The sequence below is a fragment of the Ranitomeya imitator genome, chromosome 3 (genome assembly GCF_032444005.1).
Source record: "Ranitomeya imitator isolate aRanImi1 chromosome 3, aRanImi1.pri, whole genome shotgun sequence".
Classification (NCBI taxonomy): domain Eukaryota; kingdom Metazoa; phylum Chordata; class Amphibia; order Anura; family Dendrobatidae; genus Ranitomeya; species Ranitomeya imitator.
Window position 1 is genome coordinate 31369032 of NC_091284.1, and position 12220 is coordinate 31381251.

The following is a 12220-nucleotide window of genomic DNA, read 5'->3' on the forward strand; positions in this document are numbered from 1 at the left end:
ACACCTTCAGAGTTAATTGCAGCCCTTAGAGTCCATTGTCCAATTACTTTTGGTCCCTTGAAAAAGAGGACGCTATGCATTACAGAGCTATGATTCCTAAACCCTTTCTCCGATTTGGATGTGGAAACTATCATATTGCAGCTGGGAGTGTGCACTTTCAGCCCATATTATATATATAATTGTATTTCTGAACATGTTTTTGTAAACAGCTAAAATAACAAAACTTGTGTCACTGTCCAAATATTTCTGGCCCTAACTGTAGATCTTCTTGTCAAACTCAAAAAAAATTAATTAACTCAATCCTTACATGCATTAAGTTGCTAGTTGTCTTTAAAGTGACAGTGGGCCGCTTAATTTGCTGAACCCTTGTGAAGCTACAAAAGTAAAACAGCCATCATCATCATCATCACTGTCCTCATTGGGCTCACAATCTACATTCCCTATCAGTATGTCTTTGGAGTGAGCGAGGAAACCGGAAAACTTGGAGGAAACACAGGGAGAACATACAAACTTCTTGCAGACGTTGTCCTTGGTGGGATTTGAACCCAGGACCCCAGTGCTGCAGTGCTAACCACTGAGCCACCGAGCTGTCCAATGTTTGATTTTTTTGCTTTTTAATCATCTAAAATTGCTCTAGCCTGTTACATTTGGAAGGCAATGGAACAACAAGGACCAGTACAGCTAGATATGCAGGACGGCAGGTAGATGAGTGTAAAAGGAAGCAGAATAAGAAAGCTGAGAGGAGTTGGTTATCAGGAACTTGACACAGCAGTGTTGGTGCACCAAAATAGCAGACATGAGTTCAATATCAGGCATCTTGTTGCTGGTGGGAACAGTACCTGCATTAACAGAGAATGCATTATTTAGCAGGTACCTTGCTGCAACAGATCTGAAGGTGTGAACAACACCAGGAGTAGTAAAGAATAGTTCATTATCAGGTACCTTGCAACAGCAAAGTTGTAGCAGGTGTGAACGGTACCAGTATTAGCAGAGATGAGTTTATTATCAGGTACCTTATTGTAGGTGTGAACATACGATCATTAGCAAGAGATAAGTCTTGAGAGATGACATCAGAGGTGCCTGTTAACATTGTAACTCAGTGCGGAGTAGCACAGAGGGAGCAAAGCTCGGCGCTAGAGCCAGGCCAGATAAATAGCAGCAGCACATCCCCCATATTTGTTCAGCATCTAGCACTTAAACCACCATAAGCGTAAAATAATTCTATGTATTAATAGCATTTCACCGCTTTGATGTTTGATCATGTTTGGTTTTGATGATATTCTCCTCTCATCTACATCCGTGGAGCTATATCAGAAGTTACATTTACTGATATCAACTACATTTAATAATGAGATATGACACCGTATAAAACAGCTAATGTTTTATTTCTAAGAACATTTAGTGTAAGACATGGAATTCGTTAGAATAAAAGTACAATAATGATAATAACAGTAATATGGATCTTCTCCAATCAGCAAATTGATCCAAACTCCTGGAGGTGATCACCTATTACAGTACGGAAGAACATCGTCCAATAACCTGACCTGGAGCCTGTCATATGACCTAAAATTATGGATTCTGGGAATATCTGGTGCTATCAAGCAAAATTTAAATATTCGGTATATACAGTATGAGCTAAAAATTATTTCTTTAAAGGGGTTCTCCTCTTAAGAGAAGCCTAGTTTGTTAAAAAGGTCCCTAGACAATACTCAAATCACAATGGATCCTATCGCTAACACACCTATTGATCAGCCACAACGAGTATGAAGAATAGAACGGCACTAGAGCAATACGAATTCCAATAAGCAGGGCTGATGGTGGACAGCCGAATGTCAGGCGTCACGAAGGCTAAGGGTTATGGTGCTCTGCATAAAAAATGTCAAGCGAAAGTCCAAATGCAATCAAGAGGAGAGAAAATATGCACATCTGGACCCGTCGAAGCACCTTGTGTGCGAAACGGCCGTCGTCCGTACTCCAATACCGCACCCTCCTGTATACCTGATGTCCTGACGGATGTATTTTATATATCTTCTCCAATAAACCTCACGAACTTCACTGCTACCTTGGGTTGAGTGCCGCATATTTTCTCTCCTCTTGATTGCACTCCTATTGATCAGCCGAAATCTACAGTAGAACCATGTGTTGAATTTTCCTGCAGCGCCACTACAGGAGAAATAAAGTATTACACAGTTGTCGTTGAAATCAATGGTCCTTTCCTATAATACACAGATATGTTGGGTTCGGCAGAGAGCAGGGGATTCTCTTTGAAGCTTTTTTCTGCTCTTCTGATAAATGAGGGTGCTCAACAAGTAGCGTTTGTACAAATTGATTCGCAACGCACGGTCTATTGGATATCTCAGTTATCTTTTGCCAGTGAATCAAAAATATTCTGCAGCTACAGAGTTGGACACCAACAAAATTTGGAACCAACCCTTAACCAATTTTTCTTTTGCCTTGAATATCACAAATGAAAATATGGTTGTAACATTTTGGTACCATGTTGATCAGTAGCATATTGTCTACCATTTTCTGTTTCTCCCATGCCTGCAAGACCAGTGAGAAGTCAAATGAAGCAGCAGGTTGTGATGCTCTCTATCTCCTAATTCAGGTCTATGACAATGCTGAAGATATCCAAGGGACACTCAGAGCTCAATTTTTCAAAAGGATATTATAATTGTCATAGATTTAAATGGAGCTGCAGGTCGCACGTGCAACCTGAAGCACTATTCAACACCTCCTGGCTGTGGTGTTGTGGCCAGCGGAAACCCAAGTTTTCCATGTTGGTGAAAACGTAGGGTGAATTGAATTCACATCAAATTTCACAAAAAAATGTTGGATTCTTCAGAATATGTTATGATTCAATTGGCGAGTATCAAAAAGGCTAAGAAGTTGTAAAAATCCTTCGATCAAGTTACCATTGTGGTCTTGTCTGGGATATCTTTGGTGTTTCCCAGTCACCGGGATCTTTGTCGTTTCTTGGGTTGACTAGGCCACAACCTCAAAGTTATGGTATGCAGGATGACACAGAAAATGTAAACCCCAGTGGTGAACAGACTGAAGGAGTCAATTGCAGTGCGGCATCAGAGTCAATGTAAGGCGGTCATATAGGAGCGCTGAGGAGGCAGCCCCAGGGATAAGGGAAGTGCCAGGAACCGCCACAGCTCCAGCCGAAAACCTCCAAAGGAGGATAGACACAGGGTTAAAGGTAGAATTTGGTCACAGGAGCGTTGAAAGGAGACAATGACACTGGGTACAGTTAGCCACAACGCGTTTCAACTGACAATCCAACCTGATGAAGAAGGCATGTCCGTTGAAACGCGTTGTGGCTAACTGTATCCAGTGTCAGTGTCTCCTTTCAGCGCTCCTGTGACCGATTTCTACCTTTAATTGCAATGTGGCGTCACAGCTGAGGGGCCAGGTGAGTTGACATTTTTACATTTTTTTTCAAGAAGTATCGTTTGATGTGACAAGGCTCGTTAAAGGGTCAACTTTGACTGTTAGGATTGCTACTTCCAATAGGTGGCACTAGAGTTCTAGTCCTCTTCCTCTCTGAAGAGACAATTTTCATATTTCCCAGAGGAGCATTGCGGCTTTACGTCTCCTCATCTCGACATGCTTAACATGTCGCTCTCCGCAAGGAGAAACGATACTTCTTGGATCCCGGTCAGATGCCTCTCACCTAGCTAAACCAGATCTCCACTTTGCACAGACGAGGGGCAGTACCCCGAAAGACAGTGTCTGCAAACAAATTGAGATTCTGGTTTGGCTTTTATCCTAAGTCATGTAACAAGGCTCGTTAAAGGGTCAACATTAACTGTTAAGATTGCTACCTTCGAATAGGTGGCACTAGAGTTCTAGTCCTCTTCCTCTCTGAAGAGACAATTTGTAAAAACAAAATTCAATCTATGTTTATTATACTCTAGGGTCTAGAAAGACATCACAGTATAATGCAATTAGCATCAAATAAATTTGATGTAAATTGAATTTTGTGTCCAAATTTGAGCGAATATGTGAACTCGAATTTCGTCAAATTCTTTTATCACTAATTTTCTAATTGGAATTCATAAAAATGTTCCTTCATACTGTATATTATAACAAATTCCTACAAGCTGCAATACACTAATATCTATATAAATGCCCTTCGAGATTCAACACTCCTAAGTAGAAAGTTTATCCCCGGAAGCTGAGTAGACATTTTTGGGCCTCCGACAAGCGGTGGATTCTCTGCTTTAGGAAATTCCTGTTGCTCGTGAGATTTTTACTTTCTTCTAGAAGAGTCTTGTGATCTTCCCTTTCTTGCAGAAGCTGCAGCATCTCTTTCTGGAGCTGTTTCCCATATTCTTGTAAAAGGTAAAACTGGATGATTAGAGGAATCTGATTGGCAAGCCGGTCCGCAGCGCCCTGTGTGATCAAAAATGACAGTGGTGACCACAAATTTGAGCGGCTGTTCGAGGTTGGAATGTGTCCACCCATATGACACTATGTGATAAGTTCTAATACTAGCCAACAGTCTCACACATTTCCACCAAAATGTCCAAAATTCTGGTTATGCAGCCTGGTTGAGTACCCCTCAATTACAGTTGATCTGGCCCATCTAATTTCTTACTGCCTAGAAGATCACTTGTGAAACATCCGGTTTACAAACACATAACTTCTACTGTTTATTTCATGTTCTTACACTTCTTTGAGTATTTTCAGCCTCTACTAATTGGTTGATAGTAATCTGATTCTTGGAAAATGGGTAAAACTAAAATTTTGTGAAAGGTCAACAAAAAAAGTTGGACATCTATGTACCAGTTAGGGGCCACTTGTGTTCCTTACCTATCACTTGGACCTACCTTGAAATACGCCTCTACATGGTGGGCCATCTCTTTGGTGGAGCACTGAAGGAGGTCGACCACCTGTCTCTGGAGTGCCACAGGAAGATCAGGTCTTTGTTGAGGCGCGTTATTTTTAAAGATGGTTTCCAACTCAAATCTGTAGCATTTATCTTGGGAATAAACCATTCGCTCCATCAAAAACTGGATTTTGATGAGATTGTCCGCGAGGTCTTCCTGTGATTGTTTCAGATTTTCAATTTTAGACTAGAAGGAAAAAATAATAGATCTCGTGATCTTGACTATTCATTGGCCAACTGCTTTGTGTACTTTTTTGCCTTCCTAATAATACAGTTTTGGGTAGGTTTATTAACATCGTGTAATTTAGATTAGAAAGACTTAAAATACTCCAGAATTATCACAGAGGTTCATGCTGTTGATAAATGTGGCTTATTTTAAGACTGTCTTGTTTAAGTTGACTCCACCAATTAGTTGGCTTACTTTCTGCCAGAAATTGGTGCCATAATTTGGTGCTTTTTTAATGTATTTTTTTGGCCCATGTTATCACACATTAGGGCAAAACTCTTTTTTTCTTTTGAGCGAGGTCATGTACCCTTATTAGAAGAGGCACTAAAAGTCTAAAACACAGAAATATGGTGCAAAACATAAGACAATTTTTTTCCTAAAAAATTGCACAAGAATTCTGGAGTATTTAAGCTAATGAAATATGCCCCATTCAATGTTTGTACTGGCTTTAGCGTCTTGGTTTACTAATTTTTTTGCTATTAAGAGTTTTTTTTAAATAATTATTTGGCTTTACTTGTTTAAGTTTAAAAATGCCTATTATTTATCTAATATACACTCTAATACCACTACACATGCTGCAGATTGTGGTGGTGATGGTCGAGGTTCTGAGAATCTCAGCATGCTGTGAAACTGCTCTAACCATTGCTGCTCGGCAGACAGAAACACGGACCTCAGGAGGGAGAAGTGTACAACTTCTACATGAGCCCGTATACTGGCCTGTGCACATGGTACATTGCTCTGTGCGCTCTGTACACTGCTATATTCAACCCATACACTGTCTTGTGCGCCCAACACACCATCTTGTGCGCCTCATACTCTGTCTTGTGCACCCCATACTATGTCTTGCGTGCCCCATGCACCATTTTAAGCGCCCCATACATCATCTTGTGTGCCCCATACACTGCCTCGTGCGCCCCGTACACAGCCCCGTGTGCCCCGTACACTGCTCCGTGGGCCTCAAACACTGCTCCGAGCACTCCTTACACAGCTCCGTGCACTCCGTACAAAGCCCCGTGTGTCCCATACACTGCTCAGTGCGACCCATACACTGCTCTGTGGGCCCCGTACACTGCTCTGTGGGCCCCGTACACTGCCACATGCGCCCTGCACACTGCCCTGCACACCACCCTGTGTGCCCCGTACACTGCCCTGTGTGCCCCGTCCACTGCCTTGTGCGCCCTGTACACTGCCCTGTGCGCCCTGTACACTGCCCTGTGCACCCCGTACACTGCTCTGTGCAGAGCTCAGTAATTCATGGCATTTTTTGGACTGATGGTAGTAGAACTTGTAAAATGATAAGCACATTTCAATTGATCTTTATTGATCCTCAACCTACTGAACAGCCGCACAGCCAGCTCTTCCCTCTCCTAGTGTATCCTCACCCACCCCCTGCAGACTGTGAGCCCTCGCGGGCAGGGTCCTCCCTCCTTATGTACTCGTGTGCCTTGTTATCTGCTCATGTTTAATGTATTTGTCTATATTTGCCCCGTATTCACATGTAAAGCGCCATGGAATAAATGGCGCTATAAAAATGTATAATAATAATAATAAAATAATAATAATCTTTATTCAAACAGAGGAACCCATGAAGAAAAAAAATGATTTTACCTTAGAAACTCTGTAAAAATTACCTTAGAAACTCTGTAAAAATTGTTAAAGTTGTAAAAGTGTTTCCGGGCAATTTCACTGAATGTTTTTCCAACAATGTCTAAAAGAAATAATATTGTTATCATTGGAGAGAAATTTGAGACCCTGAACAACAAACATAAAAACTACTACCGCTGCGTGCTATGGGGCTGTGCAGCAGAAGTTGCAATAAGGATGCCCCCTTTTCTGACACCACTTTCTGCTCTGCATTTATATGTTATAGATACACCTCACACGTCTCATCCTATGCACCTCCAAGGATCGTTTAGCATCTACTGCCCAACTCAAAAAAATTGCACCAACTCAATCCTTTAGTTCAGTCATCATATTCTACAGGGACTCCTTTAGGCGTCGGTCTCTGTGGATCCCACCTGCATTTGGGCACCCATAGCATTTGCTAGTGTTGCTCCAGATATAATTATACTTGTAATTTTTCAGATTCTTAACATTTTAGTTTTTCTGTTTCTATTGGCTTCAGAATGGAAGATACTTTCAGTGACTACGAAATAAGGGGAAAAAACTAATCCTCTAAAGGGGCTCACCATTTTTTACAATCTATTTTTGTTATAGGATTCCTCTGTTGATAAACTGATTACATGATTCAGTTCTAATATGTCCTTGGGTATCTAAAATTAAGTTTCTGATTGCCCTGCAGCACCCCCTCAGGGGACATAGAGAATCACACATATTATTGACATCCATGGATTTGGGGTCTTCTCTTTTTGTAGTTCTTTACTCAATGAGAGTCCTGAATTTGTAAGTCCCCTGTACAAACCAGACAGCCTCTTTCAGTCCTTTGAATATTATGGCTTGCTTTAACTATGGATAGATAACTACACTGTCTATGTCAGGGACTAATTGGGTAATATTGTGACCTCCAGGTTGATCCCAACCTATAGCGTTAATAGGATATAATAGGGCTACAAAAGCTAAACCTATGGGATATGTCATCACAATTTTGAATCTTTTCTCTGACATAATACTGGCTTAACCCTGCTGTTGTCTTCGGTCAAAAACGACCGACCTTGAACTTCAATATTCTTTAAAATATTCAAGATGCGGCTCTGAAACCCGTGGCCGACTGACCCATCCTCATTTAAGTCAATCAACCACAAGTTTCAGAACCGCATCTTGAACACCCCAAAAAATACCAAAGTTCAAAATAGGTCTCCCCAGACCGAAGACAACAGCAGGGTTAAGTAATTAACCGTGTAGTCCTTAACCTACATTCACCAAACCTCCATAACGGACAAGGACATTCTTACCTGTCACCGTTTTCAGAATGTTTCTTGCAGGATCTTCCATATTTTCAATTTTTTCTTTAACGATGGCTTCAAATGTTTTATAATTAATAAATCCCGGAAGTTCCCTTCCACGATGAAACTCTTCAAATTCCTCTATTTCACTCTTAAGAGTGGCGTTAACTAGGAAAAAAATAAATAAATAAATATATATATATATATATACACACACACATATACACACAGTATATTTTGGAAGAAAGCAGGAGGCATTGTCCTGGATAGCAGATATGAGTCACTGAGGTGGTTAGCCTCAGTAATGTCTTAATATGACTGGATTTTGGGTCTACTGAAGAAAGAGTTTGGAGAGATCAGCGCAAATAGATTCTTAATTTCTTATCCAATGTACAGTGAGATATAGCAAATGGATTGTACTCACCAGATGAAGCTGTTGTTGTAGCGTGTGCAAATATCCACTGCAGCAGATCCACAGGTCAGCTATTGACCGTACTATAGATAGATGAAGGGGTTAATGTCGATACGGTCCGCACTGCAGATATATAGTAAATCCAAAGATGTTTCATATAGAGAATGGTGATTTATTCAACGCGTTTCAAAGTCTTAATGACTTCTTCATCAGGAAATACCACACAAATTAAGACTTTGAAACGTGTTAAATAAACCACCATTCTCTATATGAAACATCTTTGGATTTACTATATATCTGCAGCGCAGACCGTACCCACGTAAACCCCTTCATCAATCTGGATTTTGGGTCTGGGATTTAGGAACGACCAAAAGAGTCTGGGTGGGAAAGGTTGTTCTCATAATCCAGACAGTGGCTTGCAGGCCTAATAACAGCAGCTGAGTGGTGTTGGCTGAAGCTGAACAGAGGTCTGTTTGGTGAACACATTTAAATTGCTGTAGCTGCTGCTGTCTGGAATACCAAGATTGGTGAGGCTTCTACATTTGACTTGTTTTATTTTGTCTGAAGGCAGGGCTGTATATGCCATTCACTTGTACTATAGAAAGGCTGTTTTCATTTTGGAGCTGTAAAGTTTATGATGGATAATAAACTTTATGCTATTTTGATATAAAAATCCTGTGACTGCATATCCAAGTGGCTACCATAGAGCTGAATCCCTACAAATGGTGTTTAAATGCAGGCATGAAGTTCTAAACAGCACACGTGATTACAGTTTAAAGACTTTTGATGTCCAGGTAAAATACAACTACAGCATTGCAAACATGGTCTGAAGCATGGAGGAGCTTGTTATGCTACTGGGCAGAGCCAATGTGCAGCAGCAACAACAGCAGCAGCAGCAGTGGCAGCATCAGCTGCAGTAGCAGTGGCAGAAGCAGCAGGACCACAAGAAGCTCACAAACCCCTGATCGAGCAGTTGCAGCAACAACAGCAGCAGCAGATGGCTCTTGACAGAAACTGTCCGGGTCAGAAAGACGGCACCTCCCGCCAATCAAAGTGATGGTACCCTTTTAAGGCGAACAGTACGGGAGGCCTTGCAGAGGTTGTCTAAGTCCACATCTGAGGGGTACATAAAGTCCCAGGAAGGGTTAGAGTCATTTTCAAAGGGTACATCTCTTACCATTGTCTGTTGGAGGTATCATGCTCCAGGTCATATAACAGTCCATTGTCCTATGGTGTCAAAAACCAATGGACTGCTATGTAGGCCGACGCTTCTCAGTTTTTGCACATCCTACATGCAGGGTGAATAAGGTGTATCCATGGAGATTGCAAAAACTATCCCATGGCCCAGGACAACATACCCACAAACTGTGGTTCAATGGCCCACCAAGTAGGAATTGTTGAGGACTTATTCATGCTATTGTTATTGGATGAGATTTTCCTTTTTTTCAGGAACTCATGAGCTAAAGCTGTAGCACCCAGTAGTCCAATATGCAAAGTCCAAAGTCGCATGATGTAACAGGCGAATTTCCTTTTAGTGTACTGACTAGAGAGGATGATGAGGAAGCATTCCCTGCAGCCAATATTCCTGGTCTGGAGGAGCCTCAGGATAACTTTGGGACTGCACAGAGCAGGGACTTAACAGTGAAAGGTACTCTGGAAAATGTAATAGTGTTGAATGGTGTTCTTCTGGAGCCAATAATTGTTTTCCACATTTGGCCGGGCGTAATGATTTGTTGTGTTACTTGAACAACGTGAGTGGCCAGGAAAAAGAGAGCCTTTTCAAAGCCCAAGAGGCATATTCCAGGGGGTATAAAAGTGAGACAATTTAATCTTGGGGACCGGTATAGTAAGTGGCATGGACCCTATGAGGTGGCAGAAAAGGTGGGAAAGTTCAACTATAAAATACACCGACCAGGTAAAAGGGCGCCCATCCCAATATATTACATCAACCTACTAAAACCCTGGAAGGATAGGGACCTGTTCGAAACTCCTTGCTTGCTAGCTCATTCAAAAGCCAACATTGCGGGTGTCAAAATGTCAGAAACGTTGTTGCCTTCCCTAAAACAGCATGGCTGAAAGTTGGTAAACCAGAATAGGGATAGGTTCTCAAAGCTACCAGGTCTCACTCGTGGCATGAGGCATTAGATACTCACTGAGCTCCAATTTGAAGACTATAGGATTCCTGAAACCCATAGTAATTTCAATAGGGGCGATACAGAGCTGGCTTCACCCCCTCACAAAAAAAAAAACAGGTCAGAGCATTCTTAGGAATTGTAAGTGTGGAGACACGGGGGATCGGTGGGCGAGATAAATTGACTCTGGAAGGAGGAGATGGATGGTCAGTGGCAGGATCTGTAATGGGCACAGACCTCCTCTTCCACTCAGCGAGGTGGAGGTCGGGCACTGCTATGGGCTGGTATTATTAAAGATCAGTTTGTTGGTCCTTTTTGGGTTGAAGATGGAATCAAAATCGCTTCCCAAAACTCCTGCCAGTGTTTAGAAGACGCTTTCTTCAAACAGTGGTACAGGAAAAAGGCTGCAACTTTCAAGAAAACCATGATTGTTTTGCAGGACAATGCTCCATCTGCCAGTAAAGGCCTTAACGATGAAAGAATAATTATTTAGCCACTTCCTCACCTGACCTAAACCCTTGTTAGAACTTGTGAGCCCTTCTTACATGGCAGCTTTATGATGAAGAAGAGCAGTCACCTCTCTGACCACTGTCTGGTGGCCTGTGGTTGGTGCTGCCCAAAAAGTGATCGACAACAGATGAAGAAGCTGATAGACTCCATGAATGGAGCTTATGGCTGTTATTGAGAAGACGAGAGGCCATATTACTATGTTAATCACTGAGATTTTTTTGTGAAATTTCTTAAATGTATTTTTGTACATATTGAGCTGTTTGGTTCTTATTCTCATTGTAACAGGTGAAAATTTAAAAAAATTAAATGGAAAATTTACATTTTTCCTTTAGTTGCTCAATAATTCTGCACCAGGAGATATTCCCCTAAGAAAGAAGAAACCACACTTACGTTAGTTTCCTAAATAAGCACATTTCAGGTTTAATAACTTTTGAACTAACAACACTAGAGATTTTCAACAATGGAATTTATCATATAAAATACAATTTGCCTAATAATTGCGTACACAGTGTAATAGAAGCTACTACTGTTTCAATGAAAATAAATGCTCATAACTTACACCTGATGATGGACTCATCCAGTTCTTTTTGCCAAATGTTGAAGCAAGTCCGAACTCTAGTGAAAAGCTTTGGGGTTTTTGTAAGGGACACACTTTCCTCTCCTTGAGTAACATGAGCAATGTCCAGGTTAAACTTCTGAATTATCTATCACAGTATAAAATAATATATAGTTAGAGTCTGTAAGACGTGCACCAAGAAGCATGGATACACTGGTCTTCGAAGGACAGAGTGATTTCCCCAGTGGCTAAAAAAATGCAGACAGAAACCCAATACAGTTCAAGTGTATTTTACTCATTGAGAGGCACCAAGCTTGATGGTTACAAACCCTATAATGTAACAGGCCTGAGAAAAGGTAGGCAGTTGTTTATTTATGCACTACCACTGGAGATACTTTGCTCATATGTGTAATAGTCTGCTGGCAAACACCTCAGCAGCACTTTCTTCACTCAGGTGCAATCTTTTTGTTTCCTGCATAGTGGAACACATCTTCACAGTGATTGTCACGGAGCCTTCTAATGGTCACCTCTCCTGGCCAAGGTGTCCTATCTTTCATTTACAAGGCCCTTCACTATACAAAGAA

At 41.4% G+C, this 12220-nt stretch overlaps 1 protein-coding gene across 1 annotated transcript in view; it reads right to left on the reverse strand.

The window, feature by feature from the left end:
- Nucleotides 1-3366: 3366 nt before the first annotated feature.
- The window catches only part of LOC138672583 (interferon-induced GTP-binding protein Mx-like), a 38110-nt gene continuing 29256 nt past the window's right edge, over nucleotides 3367-12220 (reverse strand). Inside the window, exons 9-13 of the mRNA XM_069760712.1 lie at nucleotides 11640-11784; nucleotides 8036-8194; nucleotides 6755-6831; nucleotides 4839-5084; nucleotides 3367-4401 (exon numbers count right to left, since the gene is read on the reverse strand). Coding sequence (XP_069616813.1) covers nucleotides 4171-4401; nucleotides 4839-5084; nucleotides 6755-6831; nucleotides 8036-8194; nucleotides 11640-11784 — 858 coding nt within the window. The 3' untranslated portion in view covers nucleotides 3367-4170. The remainder of the gene's footprint in view (nucleotides 4402-4838; nucleotides 5085-6754; nucleotides 6832-8035; nucleotides 8195-11639; nucleotides 11785-12220) is intronic.